This window comes from Oncorhynchus clarkii, chromosome 3 (assembly GCF_045791955.1).
Source record: "Oncorhynchus clarkii lewisi isolate Uvic-CL-2024 chromosome 3, UVic_Ocla_1.0, whole genome shotgun sequence".
NCBI lineage: Eukaryota > Metazoa > Chordata > Actinopteri > Salmoniformes > Salmonidae > Oncorhynchus > Oncorhynchus clarkii.
Window position 1 is genome coordinate 1,205,690 of NC_092149.1, and position 20,433 is coordinate 1,226,122.

The window sequence follows — 20,433 nt, forward strand, 5'->3', positions numbered from 1 at the left end:
GGTTAACTGGTCTAGGAACAGTGGGTTAACTGGTCTAGGAACAGTGGGTTAACTGGTCTAGGAACAGTGGGTTAACTGGTCTAGGAACACTGGTCTAGGAACAGGGGGTTAACTGGTCTAGGAACAGGGGGTTAACTGGTCTAGGAACAGTGGGTTAACTGGTCTAGGAACAGTGGGTTAACTGGTCTAGGAACAGTGGATTAACTGGTCTAGGAACAGTGGGGTTAACTGGTCTAGGAACAGTGGGTTAACTGGTCTAGGAACAGTGGGTTAACTGGTCTAGGAACAGTGGATTAACTGTCATGTTCAGGGGCAGAACGACAGATTTGTACCTTGTCAGCTCGGGGGTTTGAACTTGCAACCTTCCGGTTACTAGCCCAACGCTCTAACCACTAGGCTACACACATTTACAGTGATATGGGGATAGAGACATTTATTTCTACGAACAATCAACTTTTCTGAAAAATGTCAACACTGCCATGTTGGAAAGTCACGTGAGTATCAGACTTAACGCTGAAACAGATGCACCTTCCCAGAATTAATTTCTCCACGATCGTCTGCAGACGGTTTGCTTCAGGCTTACCACTCAAACAAGCCCATTGTCTGTCCTGGGGGAGACGTTGGAGCTCTGCTGGGCCTGGTGTTGGCTCTGTCCTGGGGGAGACGATAGAGCTCTGCTGGGCCTGGTGTTGGCTCTGTCCTGGGGGAGACGATAGAGCTCTGCTGGGGCTGTTGTTGGCTCTGTCCTGGGGGAGACGATAGAGCTCTGCTGGGTCTGGTGTTGGCTCTGTCCTGGGGGAGACGATAGAGCTCTGCTGGGTCTGGTGTTGGCTCTGTCCTGGGGGAGACGATAGAGCTCTGCTGGGTCTGGTGTTGGCTCTGTCCTAGGGGAGACGTTAGAGCTCTGTTGGGCCTGGTGTTGACTCTGTCCTGGGGGAGACGTTAGAGCTCTGCTGGGCCTGGTGTTGGCTCTGTCCTGGGGGAGACGTTAGAGCTCTGCTGGGCCTGGTGTTGGCTCTGTCCTGGGGGAGACGTTAGAGCTCTGCTGGGTCTGGTGTTGGCTCTGTCGGGAGTGTCTGCTGCCCTTTGACTTCCGACTGTGGGCAGAGGACGAGTCTGGAGGACAAGAGAGGAGGAGAGTAGACTTATTGTTGTGGTCGTTAAGCGCCGTCAGTCAAACTACAGGTGTGATTTTACAATGTGAGGACAGACAGCGCTGACTGACTCTTCAATGTGAGGACAGACAGCGCTGACTGACTCTTCAATGTGAGGACAGACAGCGCTGACTGACTCTTCAATGTGAGGACAGACAGCGCTGACTGACTCTTCAATGTGAGGACAGACAGAGCTGACTGACTCTTCAATGTGAGGACAGACAGCGCTGACTGACTCTTCAATGTGAGGACAGACAGCGCTGACTGACTCTTCAATGTGAGGACAGACAGCGCTGACTGACTCTTCAATGTGAGGAGAGACAGCGCTGACTGACTGTTTAATGTGAGGACAGACAGCGCTGACTGACTCTTCAATGTGAGGACAGAAAGCGCTGACTGACTCTTCAATGTGAGGACAGACAGCGCTGACTGACTCTTCAATGTGAGGACAGACAGCGCTGACTGACTCTTCAATGTGAGGACAGACAGCGCTGACTGACTCTTCAATGTGAGGACAGACAGCGCTGACTGACTCTTCAATGTGAGGACAGACAGCGCTGACTGAATCTTCCCCTCCTACAGAAACACTTCTGAACCAGGAGCAGAGCCCTGGCTAGCTTTCCGTTGTGAATCACGAGATTTGTCTCAAAGCTCCACATACAGATGGTCCATGTTTCTATGTAGACAGGAGGTCCATGTTTCTATGTAGACAGGAGGTCCATGTTTCTATGGAGACAGAAGTTCCATGTTTCTATGTAGACAGGAGGTCCATATGTAGATAGAAGGTCCATGTTTCTATGTAGACAGAAGGTCAATGTTTCTATGTAGACAGAAGGTCCATGTTTCTATGTAGACAGAAGGTCCATGTTTCTATGTAGACAGAAGGTCCACGTTTCTATGTAGACAGAAGGTCCACGTTTCTATGTAGACAGAAGGTCCATATGTAGACAGAAGGTCCACGTTTCTATGTAGACAGAAGGTCCATGTTTCTATGTAGACAGAAGGTCCACGTTTCTATGTAGACAGGAGGTCCATATGTAGATAGAAGGTCCATGTTTCTATGTAGACAGAAGGTCAATGTTTCTATGTAGACAGAAGGTCCATGTTTCTATGTAGACAGAAGGTCCATGTTTCTATGTAGACAGAAGGTCCATGTTTCTATGTAGACAGAAGGTCCACGTTTCTATGTAGACAGAAGGTCCACGTTTCTATGTAGACAGAAGGTCCACGTTTCTATGTAGACAGAAGGTCCATGTTTCTATGTAGACAGAAGGTCCACGTTTCTATGTAGACAGGAGGTCCACGTTTCTATGTAGACAGGAGGTCCATATGTAGACAGAAGGTCCACGTTTCTATGTAGACAGGAGGTCCATATGTAGACAGAAGGTCCATGTGTCTATGTAGACAGAAGGTCCACGTTTCTATGTAGACAGGAGGTCCATATGTAGACAGAAGGTCCATGTTTTTATGTAGACAGAAGGTCCATGTTTCTATGTAGACGGAAGGTCCACGTTTCTATGTAGACAGAAGGTCCACGTTTCTATGTAGACAGAAGGTCCACGTTTCTATGTAGACAGAAGGTCCATGTTTCTATGTAGACAGAAGGTCCATGTTTCTATGTAGACAAAGGGCCCTTGTTTCTATGTAGACAGAAGGTCCATGTTTCTATGTAGACAGGAGGTCCATGTTTCTATGTAGACAGAAGGTCGATGTTTCTATGTAGACAGAAGGTCCATGTTTCTATGTAGACAGAAGGTCCATATGTAGACAGAAGGTCCATATGTAGACAGAAGGTCCACGTTTCTATGTAGACAGAAGGTCCATGTTTCTATGTAGACAGAAGGTCCACGTTTCTATGTAGACAGAAGGTCCATATGTAGACAGAAGGTCCACATGTAGACAGGAGGTCCATATGTAGACAGAAGGTCCACATGTAGACAGAAGGTCCATGTGTCTATGTAGACAGAAGGTCCACGTTTCTATGTAGACAGGAGGTCCATATGTAGACAGAAGGTCCATGTTTTTATGTAGACAGAAGGTCCATATGTAGACAGAAGGTCCACGTTTCTATGTAGGCGGAAGGTCCACGTTTCTATGTAGACAGAAGGTCCACATTTCTATGTAGACAGAAGGTCCATGTTTCTATGTAGACAGAAGGTCCATGTTTATATGTAGACAGAAGGTCCATGTTTCTATGTAGACAGGTCTGAGATCATTATTACAGCCACAAGGTCTTAGATCATTACTACAGCCACAAGGTCTGAGATGGATACAGCTAACGGACAAACTACCGCGCATTAACAACAGACACACTGGGGAACCTGTCTAGTGCTGTAGAGATCCATCTGTTAATGGGCCATAGCTGTAATATACTGTAGAGAGGACCAGACTGTACTATACTGTAGAGAGGACCAGACTGTAATATACTGTAGAGAGGACCAGACTGTAATATACTGTAGAGAGGACCAGACTGTAATATACTGTAGAGAGGACCAGACTGTCCTGTATTGTAGAGAGGACCAGACTATCCTGTATTGTAGAGAGGACCAGACTATCCTGTATTGTAGAGAGGACCAGACTGTAATATACTGTAGAGAGGACCAGACTGTAATATACTGTAGAGAGGACCAGACTGTAATATACTGTAGAGAGGACCAGACTGTAATAGACTGTAGAGAGGACCAGACTGTAATATACTGTAGAGAGGACCAGACTGTAATATACTGTAGAGAGGACCAGACTGTAATATACTGTAGAGAGGACCATACTGTAATATACTGTAGAGAGGACCAGACTGTAATATACTGTAGAGAGGACCAGACTGTAATATACTGTAGAGAGGACCAGACTGTACTATACTGTAGAGAGGACCAGACTGTAATATACTGTAGAGAGGACCAGACTGTACTGTAATATACTGTAGAGAGGACCAGACTGTAATATACTGTAGAGAGGACCAGACTGTAATATACTGTAGAGAGGACCAGACTGTAATATACTGTAGAGAGGACCAGACTGTAATATACTGTAGAGAGGACCAGACTGTACTATACTGTAGAGAGGACCAGACCTACCTGTCCCAGTGGAGGAGGTGAGTTCCTGTCTCCTCAGCAGCACCTCCTCTCTCTCCAGGGCGACCATGTATTTAGAGTAGGACCAAGACAACTGTTATAGAGACATGTAGTTAGAATAGGACCAAGACAACTGTTATAGAAGAGACATGTAGTTAGAATAGGACCAAGACAACTGTAATAGAGACATGTAGTTAGAATAGGACCAAGACAACTGTTATAGAGACATGTAGTTAGAATAGGACCAAGACAACTGTAATAGAGACATGTAGTTAGAGAATAGGACCAAGAAAACTGTTATAGAGACATGTAGTTAGAATAGGACCAAGACAACTGTTATAGAGACATGTAGTTAGAATAGGACCAAGACAACTGTAATAGAGACATGTAGTTAGAATAGGACCAAGACAACTGTAATAGAGACATGTAGTTAGAGAATAGGACCAAGACAACTGTTATAGAGACATGTAGTTAGAATAGGACCAAGACAACTGTAATAGAGACATGTAGTTAGAATAGGACCAAGACAACTGTTATAGAAGAGACATGTAGTTAGAATAGGACCAAGACAACTGTAATAGAGACATGTAGTTAGAATAGGACCAAGACAACTGTTATAGAGACATGTAGTTAGATTAGGACCAAGAAAACTCTTATAGAGACATGTAGTTAGAGATTAGGAACAAGACAACTGTTATAGAGACATGTAGTTAGAGATTAGGAACAAGACAACTGTTATAGAGACATGTAGTTAGAGATTAGGAACAAGACAACTGTTATAGAGACATGTAGTTAGATAATAGTACCAAGACAACTGTTATAGAGACATGTAGTTAGATTAGGACCAAGACAACTGTTGTAGAGACATGTAGTTAGAATATGACCAAGACAACTGTTATAGAAGAGACATGTAGTTAGAATAGGACCAAGACAACTGTTATAGAAGAGACATGTAGTTAGATTAGGACCAAGACAGCTGTTATAGAGACATGTAGTTAGAGAATAGGACCAAGACAACTGTTATAGAGACATGTAGTTAGAGAATAGGACCAAGACAACTGTTATAGAGACATGTAGTTAGAATAGGACCAAGACAACTGTTATAGAAGAGACATGTAGTTAGATTAGGACCAAGAAAACTGTTATAGAGACATGTAGTTAGAATAGGACCAAGACAACTGTAATAGAGACATGTAGTTAGAATAGGACCAAGACAACTGTAATAGAGACATGTAGTTAGAATAGGACCAAGACAACTGTTATAGAAGAGACATGTAGTTAGAATAGGACCAAGACAACTGTAATAGAGACATGTAGTTAGAATAGGACCAAGACAACTGTTATAGAGACATGTAGTTAGATTAGGACCAAGAAAACTGTTATAGAGACATGTAGTTAGAGATTAGGAACAAGACAACTGTTATAGAGACATGTAGTTAGAGATTAGGAACAAGACAACTGTTATAGAGACATGTAGTTAGAGATTAGGAACAAGACAACTGTTATAGAGACATGTAGTTAGAGAATAGTACCAAGACAACTGTTATAGAGACATGTAGTTAGATTAGGACCAAGACAACTGTTATAGAGACATGTAGTTAGAATATGACCAAGACAACTGTTATAGAAGAGACATGTAGTTAGAATAGGACCAAGACAACTGTTATAGAAGAGACATGTAGTTAGATTAGGACCAAGACAGCTGTTATAGAGACATGTAGTTAGAGAATAGGACCAAGACAACTGTTATAGAGACATGTAGTTAGAGAATAGGACCAAGACAACTGTTATAGAGACATGTAGTTAGAAGAGGACCAAGACAACTGTAATAGAGACATGTAGTTAGAATAGGACCAAGACAACTGTTATAGAAGAGACATGTAGTTAGATTAGGACCAAGAAAACTGTTATAGAGACATGTAGTTAGAATAGGACCAAGACAACTGTAATAGAGACATGTAGTTAGAATAGGACCAAGACAACTGTTATAGAAGAGACATGTAGTTAGAATAGGACCAAGACAACTGTAATAGAGACATGTAGTTAGAATAGGACCAAGACAACTGTTATAGAGACATGTAGTTAGATTAGGACCAAGAAAACTGTTATAGAGACATGTAGTTAGAGATTAGGAACAAGACAACTGTTATAGAGACATGTAGTTAGAGAATAGGACCAAGACAACTGTTATAGAGACATGTAGTTAGATTAGGACCAAGACAACTGTTATAGAGACATGTAGTTAGAGATTAGGAACAAGACAACTGTTATAGAGACATGTAGTTAGAGATTAGGAACAAGACAACTGTTATAGAGACATGTAGTTAGAGATTAGGAACAAGACAACTGTTATAGAGACATGTAGTTAGAGAATAGGACCAAGACAACTGTTATAGAGACATGTAGTTAGAGAATAGTACCAAGACAACTGTTATAGAGACATGTAGTTAGATTAGGACCAAGACAACTGTTATAGAGACATGTAGTTAGAATATGACCAAGACAACTGTTATAGAAGAGACATGTAGTTAGAATAGGACCAAGACAACTGTTATAGAGACATGTAGTTAGATTAGGACCAAGACAACTGTTATAGAAGAGACATGTAGTTAGATTAGGACCAAGACAGCTGTTATAGAGACATGTAGTTAGAGAATAGGACCAAGACAACTGTTATAGAGACATGTAGTTAGAGAATAGGACCAAGACAACTGTTATAGAAGAGACATGTAGTTAGAGAATAGGACCAAGACAACTGTTATAGAAGAGACATGTAGTTAGAGAATAGGACCAAGAGGTGTTTACCTGTTGACTAGGGTAAAGCAGCTCTCTGCTCTCCTGTAGTCCTTTGTGTTTCTCCTCATGCTCCTCTGGAAACCTCTCCACTTCCTCCTGGGCTCTCCTCTCCACTTCCTTTTCCTCCTCTCGCCTCCTGAGACGCTGCAGTTTAGCACTCTGTTTGTTCACGCTGTTCTGCAACAGCGGCAACACCTCCTCCTCCTGCACACCGCTGCTGAACGACAGGAACTCTGGCCACAGCTTCAGTAGCTCACTGAACACACACATCTACTACACAGAGAGAGAGAGAGAGAGAAACAGAGAGAGACAGAGAGAAAGACAGAAACAGAGAGACAGAGAGAGAGAGAGACAGAGAGAGAGTGCTGGCCCAATGCTTCATACCGTGTCAAGTTGGCTGGATGTCGTTTGAGTGGTGGACCATTCTTGATACACACAGGAAGTTCTTGATACATTCAAACTGGTGCTCCTGACACCTACTACCAAACCCATTTCAAAGGCACGTCAGTCTTTTGTCTTTCCCCTTCAACTCTCTGAATGGCACACCTGGATTCACCTGGTCAGTGTGTGTCATGGAAAGAGGAATGTTTGGTACACCCAGCCTTGCGAAAGTATTCGGCCCCCTTGAACTTTGCGACCTTTTGCCACATTTCAGGCTTCAAACATAAAGATATAAAACTGTATTTTTTTTGTGAAGAATCAACAACAAGTTGGACACAATCATGAAGTGGAACGACATTTATTGGATATTTCAAACTTTTTTAACAAATCAAAAACTGAAAAATTGGGCGTGCAAAATTATTCAGCCCCCTTAATTTAATACTTTGTAGCGCCACCTTTTGCTGCGATTACAGCTGTAAGTCGCTTGGGGTATGTCTCTATCAGTTTTGCACATCGAGAGACTGACATTTTTTCCCGTTCCTCCTTGCAAAACAGCTCGAGCTCAGTGAGGTTGGATGGAGAGCATTTGTGAACAGCAGTTTTCAGTTCTTTCCACAGATTCTCGATTGGATTCAGGTCTGGACTTTGACTTGGCCATTCTAACACCTGGATATGTTTATTTTTGAACCATTCCATTGTAGATTTTGATTTATGTTTTGGATCATTGTCTTGTTGGAAGACAAATCTCCGTCCCAGTCTCAAGTCTTTTGCAGACTCCATCAGGTTTTCCTCCAGAATGGTCCTGTATTTGGCTCCATCCATCTTCCCATCAATTTTAACCATCTTCCCTGTCCCTGCTGAAGAAAAGCAGGCCCAAACCATGATGCTGCCACCACCATGTTTGACAGTGGGGATGGTGTGTTCAGCTGTGTTGCTTTTACGCCAAACATAAAATTTTGCATTGTTGCCAAAAAGTTCAATTTTGGTTTCATCTGACCAGAGCACCTTCTTCCACATGTTTGGTGTGTCTCCCAGGTGGCTTGTGGCAAACTTTAAACAACACTTTTTATGGATATCTTTAAGAAATGGCTTTCTTCTTGCCACTCTTCCATAAAGGCCAGATTTGTGCAATATACGACTGATTGTTGTCCTATGGACAGAGTCTCCCACCTCAGCTGTAGATCTCTGCAGTTCATTCAGAGTGATCATGGGCCTCTTGGCTGCATCTCTGATCAGTCTTCTCCTTGTATGAGCTGAAAGTTTAGAGGGACGGCCAGGTCTTGGTAGATTTGCAGTGGTCTGACACTCCTTCCATTTCAATATTATCGTTTGCACAGTGCTCCTTGGGATGTTTAAAGCTTGGGAAATCTTTTTGTATCCAAATCCGGCTTTAAACTTCTTCACAACAGTATCTCGGACCTGCCTGGTGTGTTCCTTGTTCTTCATGATGCTCTCTGCGCTTTTAACGGACCTCTGAGACTATCACAGTGCAGGTGCATTTATACGGAGACTTGATTACACACAGGTGGATTGTATTTATCATCATTAGTCATTTAGGTCAACATTGGATCATTCAGAGATCCTCACTGAACTTCTGGAGAGAGTTTGCTGCACTGAAAGTAAAGGGGCTGAATAATTTTTCCCGCCCAATTTTTCAGTTTTTGATTTGTTAAAAAAGTTAGAAATATCCAATAAATGTCGTTCCACTTCATGATTGGGTCCCACTTGTTGTTGATTCTTCACAAAAAAATACAGCTTTATATCTTTATGTTTGAAGCCTGAAATGTGGCAAAAGGTCGCAAAGTTCAAGGGGGCCGAATACTTTCGCAAGGCACTGTATATCACTGTCTGTCTGTCTGTCTGTCTGTATGTCTGTCTGTCTCCCTCTCTCCATGTCTGTCTGTCTGTCTGTCTGTCTGTCTGTCTGTCTGTCTGTGTGTACCTGAGCCTCTCTGAAGACGTAGGGCCCCATCTCCCCCCTCCTCTCCAGGATGTGTGTTGCCTGCTCTGGGGGGATGTCTATCTGCAGGGCTGTCTGTCTGTCTGTGTACCTGAGCCTCTCTGAAGACGTAGGGCCCCATCTCCCCCCTCCTCTCCAGGATGTGTGTTGCCTGCTCTTGGGGGATGTCTATCTGCAGGGTTGGGGGGACGGAGGACTGGATGAAACAGCTGATGATGGTGGACACCTTGTCCTGGACTACAGCCTCCACACAGTGGGAATGACACAGATCCTAATGGGAGAGAGGGAGGGATGAAATGGGGGGGAGAGGGAGGGATGGATGGGGGAGGGATGGAATGGGGGGGTGGCATGGCATGGGGGGGATGGAATGGGGGGAGGGGGAATGATGGCATGGGGGGAGGGAGGGATGGCATGGGGGGAGGGATGACATGGGGGGAGGGAGGGATGACATGGGGGGAGGGAGGGATGGCATGGGGGGCAGGGATGACATGGGGGGCAGGGATGACATGGGGGGAGGGAGGGATGGCATGGGGGGCAGGGATGACATGGGGGAGGGAGGGATGGCATGGGGGGGAGGGATGACATGGGGGGAGGGAGGGATGACATGGGGTGGAGGGAGGGATGGCATGGGGGGGCATGGGGGGAGGGAGGGAGGGATGGTATCGGGGGGGAATGGAGGGAAAGGGAGGGATGGCATGGGGGGAGAGGGAGAGACGGATGGAGGGAGGGAGAGAGAGGGATGGTATGGGGGGAGAGGGAGGGAGGGAGGGATGGTATGGGGGGAGAGGGAGGGAGGGAGGGAGGGATGGTATGGGGGAGAGGGAGGGAGGGAGGGAGGGATGGTATGGGGGGAGAGGGAGAGATGGCATGGGGGGACAGATCTATTATTCATTCAAGAAGATTACCAAGGCCCAGTGTAGACCCCAGAGATAACAGCACCAGATTACCAAGGCCCAGTGTAGACCCCAGAGATAACAGCACCAGATTACCAAGGCCCAGTGTAGACCTCAGAGATAACAGCATCAGATTACCAAGGCCCAGTGTAGACCCCAGAGATAGCAGCACCAGATTACCAAGGCCTAGTGTAGACCTCAGAGATAACAGCACCAGATTACCAAGGCCCAGTGTAGACCCCAGAGATAACAGCACCAGATTACCAAGGCCCAGTGTAGACCTCAGAAATAACAATACCAGATTACCAAGGCCTAGTGTAGACCCCAGAGATAGCAGCACCAGATTACCAAGGCCCAGTGTAGACCCCAGAGATAACAGCACCAGATTACCAAGGCCCAGTGTAGACCCCAGAGATAACAGCACCAGATTACCAAGGCCCAGTGTAGACCCCAGAGATAACAGCACCAGATTACCAAGGCCCAGTGTAGACCCCAGAGATAACAGCACCAGATTACCAAGGCCTAGTGTAGACCCCAGAGATAACAGCACCAGATTACCAAGGCCCAGTGTAGACCCCAGAGATAACAGCACCAGATTACCAAGGCCCAGTGTAGACCCCAGAGATAGCAGCACCAGATTACCAAGGCCCAGTGTAGACCCCAGAGATAACAGCACCAGATTACCAAGGCCCAGTGTAGACCCCAGAGATAGCAGCACCAGATTACCAAGGCCCAGTGTAGACCCCAGAGATAGCAGCACCAGATTACCAAGGCCCAGTGTAGACCCCAGAGATAACAGCACCAGATTACCAAGGCCCAGTGTAGACCCCAGAGATAACAGCACCAGATTACCAAGGCCCAGTGTAGACCCCAGAGATAGCAGCACCAGATTACCAAGGCCCAGTGTAGACCCCAGAGATAACAGCACCAGATTACCAAGGCCCAGTGTAGACCCCAGAGATAGCAGCACCAGATTACCAAGGCCTAGTGTAGACCCCAGAGATAACAGCACCAGATTACCAAGGCCCAGTGTAGACCCAAGAGATAACAGCACCAGATTACCAAGGCCCAGTGTAGACCCCAGAGATAACAGCACCAGATTACCAAGGCCCAGTGTAGACCCCAGAGATAACAGCACCAGATTACCAAGGCCCAGTGTAGACCTCAGAGATAACAGCACCAGATTACCAAGGCCCAGTGTAGACCCCAGAGATAACAGCACCAGATTACCAAGGCCCAGTGTAGACCCCAGAAATAGCAGCACCAGATTACCAAGGCCCAGTGTAGACCCCAGAGATAACAGCACCAGATTACCAAGGCCCAGTGTAGACCTCAGAGATAACAGCACCAGATTACCAAGGCCCAGTGTAGACCTCAGAGATAACAGCACCAGATTACCAAGGCCCAGTGTAGACCCCAGAGATAACAGCACCAGATTACCAAGGCCCAGTGTAGACCCCAGAGATAACAGCACCAGATTACCAAGGCCCAGTGTAGACCCCAGAGATAACAGCACCAGATTACCAAGGCCCAGTGTAGACCCCAGAGATAACAGCACCAGATTACCAAGGCCCAGTGTAGACCTCAGAGATAACAGCACCAGATTACCAAGGCCCAGTGTAGACCTCAGAGATAGCAGCACCAGATTACCAAGGCCCAGTGTAGACCTCAGAGATAACAGCACCAGATTACCAAGGCCCAGTGTAGACCTCAGAGATAGCAGCACCAGCTGGACCTCCAGCCAGAACAGAAGGTTTGGTTCAGTCTTACCTTATACCTCTGGACCTCCAGCCAGAACAGGACGTCATTCTCCAGGAAGTCTCCCTTCAGAGAGACGAAGCGCCGGAACTGATGACACGTGACGGGGTTGAGCAGGGCCCTCCGGACAGCCAGGATCTCCCCTGCAGAGGTCATCCACGTCCCCTTGACCTGCTGCAGGAGAGGAGCGGTTAAACACGCAGGAACATACAGCCGGGAGGCTTTAAGGTGAGGAACAACTCAGAGAGGAACAACATTGGTCATAGAAGTCTACAGACATGATGTTCTAGATCCATGGATGGGCAACATTTTAGAAAACTAGAATAAATTATAATGGACCTATATATTTTTCTGACACGCCAAAATAGATTTTGACAAACAAAATTGGTTCCTAAATACAATCTGTCCGATAATCCCGATGTGGACCTCGAGACAAAAAAAAAGTTTTCCCAGCGTTGCTCTATGACGTTCAAAAGATTGACAGAGGACCAGAGATCACCTTCCACACCTCTCTCTTGTTCCTGTGTCGCTGGTAGACCTGGTCGGACACCCCGTCTTCACCCCGAGGCTGAAAGAGCAGCAGTCAGAAACACAGTACGGCTGGACAGAGACTTCAGCAAGACACCTCTGGTCCTCTGCAGTATCTACACCTCTCTCTCTCTGTCTCTCTCTCTCTGTCTCTCTCTCTCTCTCTCTGTCTGTGTCTGTCTGTCTCTCTCTCTCCATCTCTCTCCGTCTCTCTCTGTCTCTCTCTCTCCATCTCTCTCCGTCTCTCTCTCTGTCTCTCTCTCTCTGTCTCTCTCTCTCTGTCTCTCTCTCTCTGTCTTTCTCTCTCTCTCTCTCTCTCTCTCTGTCTCTCTCTGTCTCTCTCTGTCTCTCTCTGTCTCTCTCTGTCTCTCTCTGTCTCTCTGTCTCTCTCTGTCTCTCTGTCTCTCTCTGTCTCTCTCTGTCTCTCTCTGTCTCTCTCTGTCTCTTGATGAGGTAATGTACAGAGGTTTCACATGGCAGAGCTGATGCCTCTACAGTACCTAGCCTAGCTTAGGGCCGTAGCTATACTGTACACATAGCATTCAACAGTTAGAAGGCCATATAACATATAGATATGTATCTTGATATCTGGAAGCCAGATCCCCTCTAATCAGGGACTGATTTAGACCAGGAAGCCAGTTCCCCTCTAATCAGGGACTGATTTAGACCTAGAAGCCAGTTCCCCTCTAATCAGGGACTGATTTAGACCTAGAAGCCAGTTGATCGGTCAGTAGTCCGGACCTTGTAGGGTCAGGTTGTAATCCCCCTGATACAAGCAGATGGAGAGCTGGCTAGATGAGACCCTGGACTCTTACCCTGACTCTCTGCTGCTGTCTCTCATTGAACTCCGGCGTCGTCAGGAAGACAGGCAGCCATCTTGTTTCTATGTTGTTCCTGGTGATGCTCTGAATGTCCACCAGGACAGGAGCACACAGACGGTCATGGAGCAGTCTCCCCCAGCCACCAGCCAGACGCATCACCTAGAGGAGAAACACACACACACACACACACAGACACACACACACACACACACACACGGTCATGAAGCAGTCTCCCCAGCCACCAGCCAGACGCATCACCTAGAGGAGAAACACACACACACACACACACACACACACACACACGGTCATGAAGCAGTCTCCCCCAGCCACCAGCCAGACGCATCACCAAGAGGAGAAACACACATATACACACACACACAGACAGACACACAGACGGTCATGAAGAGAAGGACACACACACACAGACACGCACAAAAACACACAGGCACACACACACACACACACACAGACAGACACGCACAAAAACACACAGGCACACACACACACAGACACGCACAAAAACACACAGGCACACACACACACACACACACAGACAGACACACAGACAGACACAGACAGACACAAAAACACACACACCATCACAGAAGAGACTGTGGCATTACCTCCTCCTGTTGTTGTCTGGTGGCAGGACTGTCAGGCCCAAAGATGTATTTCCTATTGAGGTATTTGTCCTTAATGAGTCTGGACTTGTCCTCTCTCTGGGCCTTGTCTTTATGGGGGATTCTCCTGTAATTCTCTATGTCCTGCCAGCAAGCCAGGTGTATACTGTAGACACACACACACACACGTCAGAACTATACACATCATTGACAACTGAGCAATAGGTCATTAGGATCATTGAGGTAGAGATCATTAGGATCATTGAGCTATAGATCATCAGGATCATTGAGGAATAGATCATTGAGGTAGAGATCATTGAAGTATAGATAATTGAAGTATAGATCATTGGGATTATTGAGGTATAAATCATTGAGGTATAGATCATTGAGATAGAGATCATTAGGATCATTGAGGTATACATCATTGAGGTATAGATCATTAGGATCTTTGAGGTATAAGATCATTGAGGTATAGGTATATTAGGATCATTGAGGTAGAGACCATTGAAGTAGAGATCATTAGGATCATTGAGGTATAGATCATTGAGGTATAGATCATTGAGGTAGAGATCATTAGGATCATTGAGGTAGAGATCATTAGGATCATTGAGGTAGAGATCATTAGGATCATTGAGGTATACATCATTGAGGTATAGATCATTAGGATCTTTGAGGTATAAGATCATTGAGGTATAGATCATTAGGATCATTGAGGTAAAGCTCATTAGGATCATTGAGGTAGAGCTCATTGGGATCATTGAGGTAGAGATAATTGAGGCAGAGATCATTTAGGATCATTGAGGTATAGGTCATTAGGATCATTGAGGTAGAGATCATTGAGGTATAGATCATTAGGATCCTTAAGATATAGATCATTGAGGTAGAGATCATTGAGGTAGAGATATTAGGATCATTGAGGTAGAAATCATTGAGGTAGAGATCATTGAGGTAGAGATCATTGAGGTAGAGATCATTGCGGTAGAGATCATTGAGATAGAGATCATTGAGGTATAGATCATTGAGGTAGAGATCATTGTGGTATAGATCATTGAGGTAGAGATCATTGAGGTAGAGATCATTGAGGTATAGATCATTGAGGTAGAGCTATTAGGATCATTGAGGTAGAGATATTAGGATCATTGAGGTATAGATCATTGTGGTAGAGATCATTGAGGTATAGATCATTGAGCTATAGATCATTAGGATCATTTAGTTTTTACTGACATGACCAGGAATAATGATTTGGTCCCTATAGATAAACACAACACTTGTTTGATAGAAGGTGTGTTTATGACAGAAAGGTCACGTCTAACAATCAGCATGGTGTTGTGGTCACCTGGCCACACATAGCGTATGTCATGTAAAATAAGCCTGCTGTATCTACAGCTAGAGTTTCACCTGGCGGTGATGTCCTGTAGGAAGGATGTGAAGTGTATAGAGCTAGAGTTTCACCTGGCGGTGTTGTCCTGTAGGAAGGATGTGAAGTGTATAGAGCTAGAGTTTCACCTGGCGGTGTTGTCCTGTAGGAAGGATGTGAAGTGTATAGAGCTAGAGTTTCACCTGGCGGTGTTGTCCTGTAGGAAGGATGTGAAGTGTATAGATCTAGAGTTTCACCTGGCGGTGTTGTCCTGTAGGAAGGATGTGAAGTGTATAGAACTAGAGTTTCACCTGGCCCTGTTGTCCTGTAGGAAGGATGTGAAGTGTATAGAACTAGAGTTTCACCTGGCGGTGTTGTCCTGTAGGAAGGATGTGAAGTATATAGAACTAGAGTTTCACCTGGCGGTGTTGTCCTGTAGGAAGGATGTGAAGTGTATAGAGCTAGAGTTTCACCTGGCTGTGTTGTCCTGTAGGAAGGATGTGAAGTATATAGAGCTAGAGTTTCACCTGGCGGTGTTGTCCTGTAGGAAGGATGTGAAGTGTATAGAACTAGAGTTTCACCTGGCGGTGTTGTCCTGTAGGAAGGATGTGAAGTGTTGTAGCTCCGTGCGGTGTCCTAGCAGAGAGCCCAACCTGTACCCTCTGTACCTCTCTGGGACGGCAGACCACATAGCTGGAGACCTGGCGACCTCTAGTGGTGGAGGAGGGGGCCTGCAGGCCTGGGCCACAGCATGCTGAGAGAGGGAGAGAGAGAGGAGAGAGAGAATCTCAAATTGTACTAAACCCTCCTCACTTCCTTCTGAAGGTTGTGAGGAGATAGGATGCGAGGAATCAAGGAAATACAACTGAGAATCCCCCAAATCCTTACTAGAGATCTCGGCCCATATGTGAAAAGCTTCTCGGAGTAGAAGTGCTTCATCTATGATCAGTTTTGTCTTTCAGATCAACACTTCAGGGGGGACTTGATCCTAGATCAACACTTCAGGGGGGACTTGATCCTAGATCAACACTTCAGGGGGGACTTGATCCTAGATCAACACTTCAGGGGGGACTTGATCCTAGATCAACACTTCAGGGGGGACTTGATCCTAGATCAGCACTTCAGAGGGACAGGGGGGACTTGATCCTAGATCAACACTTCAGGGGGGACTTGATCCTAGATCAGCACTTCAGAGGGGACTTGATCCTAGATCAGCACTTCAGGGGGGACTTGATCCTAGATCAACACTTCAGGGGGGACTTGATCCTAGATCAGCACTTCAGAGGGGACTTGATCCTAGATCAGCACTTCAGAGGGACAGGGGGGACTTGATCCTAGATCAACACTTCAGGGGGGACTTGATCCTAGATCAGCACTTCAGGGGGGACTTGATCCTAGATCAACACTTCAGGGGGGACTTGATCCTAGATCAACACTTCAGGGGGGACTTGATCCTAGATCAGCACTTCAGGGGGGACTTGATCCTAGATCAGCACTTCAGGGGGGACTTGATCCTAGATCAGCACTTCAGAGGGGACTTGATCCTAGATCAACACTTCAGGGGGGACTTGATCCTAGATCAGCACTTCAGAGGGACAGGGGGGACTTGATCCTAGATCAGCACTTCAGGGGGGACTTGATCCTAGATCAGCACTTCAGGGGGGACTTGATCCTAGATCAGCACTTCAGGGGGGACTTGATCCTAGATCAGCACTTCAGAGGGGACTTGATCCTAGATCAGCACTTCAGGGGGGACTTGATCCTAGATCAGTACTTCAGGGGGGACTTGATCCTAGATCAACACTTCAGGGGGGACTTGATCCTAGATCAACACTTCAGGGGGGACTTGATCCTAGATCAACACTTCAGGGGGGACTTGATACTAGATCAGTACTTCAGGGGGGACTTGATCCTAGATCAGCACTTCAGGGGGACTTGATCCTAGATCACCACTTCAGGGGGACAGGGGAGACTTGATCCTAGATCAGCACTTCAGGGGGGACTTGATCCTAGATCAGCACTTCAGGGGGACAGGGGGGACTTGAACCTAGATCAGCACTTCAGGGGGGACTTGATCCTTGATCAGCACTTCAGAGGGACAGGGGGGACTTGATCCTAGATCAACACTTCAGGGGGACAGGGGGGACTTGAACCTAGATCAGCACTTCAGGGGGGACTTGATCCTAGATCAGCACTTCAGGGGGGACTTGATCCTAGATCAGCACTTCAGAGGGACAGGGGGGACTTGATCCTAGATCAGCACTTCAGGGGGACAGGGGGGACTTGATCCTTGATCAGCACTTCAGAGGGACAGGGGGGACTTGATCCTAGATCAGCACTTCAGGGGGGACTTGATCCTTGATCCTTGATCAGCACTTCAGAGGAACAGGGGGGACTTGATCCTAGATCACCACTTCAGGGGGGACTTGATCCTAGATCACCACTTCAGGGGGGACTTGATCCTAGATCACCACTTACTACTCAGACTGTTACATAGATCATGCATTGGAGCGTTGGACTTCAATAGAGCTCACCTGTTCCAGTCTGTGTACAGCCTCCTCGTACAGCGTCTTCAGTTCTCCGTACGGCTCTGACTCCACCTGGCGAGTCTCCTCCCGTACAGCCACCTGAGAGAGAACGCGCAGTAACAATGAATCCACGACATCAAATATCCAGACCATAACACACATCTTACGAATCTGACTAAGGAGAGATGCACGAACAGGAGAGTTTGTCCGTTTCGGCCGATAAGCTATTTCAACTATAGCGTGTTTAAAAAAAATGTTTTTAAAGATAAGGGCTCACACCTTCAGGAAGGTGTCTGTGTCCCTGGTGGTGAGCAGCGTCCAGGGCTCCAGGAGGAGGGTCAGAGTGTGTTCCTCCACCCAGTCAAACAGCTCCTCAAACGGGGGAGTGAGACAGGTGTACACCCTCTCTCTGCTCTCCTCCTCCACCTCAATGCTACTACGGGCAGCACTGCACACGTAGGTTGAATACAGCAACTGGAGGGGTTAGAATGAGAACCGTAACTAATGGGTGAGACGGTCATCTTCATCATCTTCATCATCATCACCATCATCATCACAACTGGAGGGGTTAGAATGAGAACCGTAACTAATGGGTCAGACGGTCATCTTCATCATCATCACCATCATCATCACAACTGGAGGGGTTAGAATGAGAACCGTAACTAATGGGTGAGACGGTCATCTTCATCATCATCACCATCATCATCACAACTGGAGGGGTTAGAATGAGAACCGTAACTAATGGGTCAGACGGTCATCTTCATCATCATCATCATCACCATCATCACAACTGGAGGGGTTAGAATGAGAACCGTAACTAATGGGTGAGACGGTCATCTTCATCATCTTCATCATCATCACCATCATCATCACAACTGGAGGGGTTAGAATGAGAACCGTAACTAATGGGTCAGACGGTCATCTTCATCATCATCATCACTATCATCATCACCACCATCATCACTATCAACTGGAGGGGTTAGAATGAGAACCGTAACTAATGGGTCAGACGGTCATCTTCATCATCATGACTATCATTATCATCACTATCATCACCACTATCATCATCACTATCATCATCACCACCATCATCACCATTGTGACGACCCTCCCACTCTGTCTGCCGTATTCTGTCTTTGTTCTTGTTTCCTTATTAGGATGCCGGTGGGCGGAGATGGGAGGGTCGTCAGCTACATGGGAAACACCTGGGCCAGGTGTCTCCCAGGATAAATAGACCTCTTCCACATTCATGGAGGAGACTCTCTCCATGCAGACACCTTTGTAGATTGTGTTGTGGTTCTTGGTGGCCTTTTGTTTGTTTGCTTTGGTACCTTTCAACACCCTGCATTATCACATCCATGCATGCAAAACACTCACTTACACTACTGATTACTGATTACACACACCATTGTATATTTTCCTTAGTTGCTTTAGTTAATCAATATATATTTTGTTATGCCTTATCTCCACGTTGTCTCGGTTCGAGTTTCGTTGTCTTGGTTCGTGACACCATCATCACTATCGTCATCACTACCATCATCATCATCACTATCATCTTCATCATCATGACTATCATCATCACCACCACCATCATCACTATCATCACCATCATCACTATCATCATCACCACCACCATCATCACTATCATCACCATCATCACTATCATCATCATCACCATCATCATCATCATCATCATCACCATCATCACTATCATCACCATCATCATCACCATCACCATCATCACTATCATCATCATCACCATCATCACTATCATCACCATCATCATCATCATCACCATCATCACTATCATCACCATCACCATCATCACTATCATCATCATCACCATCATCTCTATCATCATCATCATGATAGTCACTCCATCATCATCATGATAGTCACTCCATCATCATCATCACATAAAATGTCTAATATAGGGCTCATTATATGTCTTTAATGTAGGGCTCATTATATGTCTTTAATGTAGGGCTCATTATATGTCTTTAATGTAGGGCTCATTATATGTCTTTAATGTAGGGCTCATTATATGTCTTTAATGTAGGGCTCATTATATGTCTTTAATGTAGGGCTCATTATATGTCTTTAATGTAGGGCTCATTATATGTCTTTAATGTAGGGCTCATTATATGTCTTTAATGTAGGGCTCATTATATGTCTTTAATGTAGGGCTCATTAAATGTCTTTAATGTAGGGCTCATTAAATGTCTTTAATGTAGGGCTCATTAAATGTCTTTAATGTAGGGCTCATTATATGTCTTTAATGTAGGGCTCATTAAATGTCTTTAATGTAGGGCTCATTAAATGTCTTTAATGTAGGGCTCATTAAATGTCTTTAATGTAGGGCTCATTATATGTCTTTAATGTAGGGCTCATTAAATGTCTTTAATGTAGGGCTCATTAAATGTCTTTAATGTAGGGCTCATTAAATGTCTTTAATGTAGGGCTCATAAAATGCCTTTAATGTAGGGCTCATTATATGTCTTTAATGTAGGGCTCATTAAATGCCTTTAATGTAGGGCTCATTAAATGCCTTTAATGTATGGCTCGT

General features: G+C 45.7%; 1 protein-coding gene across 1 annotated transcript in view; it reads right to left on the minus strand.

Moving 5' to 3' along the window:
- Nucleotides 1-988: 988 nt before the first annotated feature.
- LOC139405570 (regulator of G-protein signaling 22-like) overlaps nucleotides 989-20,433 on the minus strand; it is a 35,752-nt gene continuing 16,307 nt past the window's right edge. The window contains exons 12-22 of the mRNA XM_071147981.1: nucleotides 18,147-18,341; nucleotides 17,874-17,966; nucleotides 15,921-16,093; nucleotides 13,986-14,148; nucleotides 13,357-13,521; nucleotides 12,513-12,581; nucleotides 12,026-12,187; nucleotides 9,454-9,633; nucleotides 7,031-7,291; nucleotides 4,229-4,319; nucleotides 989-1,116 (exon numbers count right to left, since the gene is read on the minus strand). Coding sequence (XP_071004082.1) covers nucleotides 989-1,116; nucleotides 4,229-4,319; nucleotides 7,031-7,291; nucleotides 9,454-9,633; nucleotides 12,026-12,187; nucleotides 12,513-12,581; nucleotides 13,357-13,521; nucleotides 13,986-14,148; nucleotides 15,921-16,093; nucleotides 17,874-17,966; nucleotides 18,147-18,341 — 1,680 coding nt within the window. The remainder of the gene's footprint in view (nucleotides 1,117-4,228; nucleotides 4,320-7,030; nucleotides 7,292-9,453; nucleotides 9,634-12,025; nucleotides 12,188-12,512; nucleotides 12,582-13,356; nucleotides 13,522-13,985; nucleotides 14,149-15,920; nucleotides 16,094-17,873; nucleotides 17,967-18,146; nucleotides 18,342-20,433) is intronic.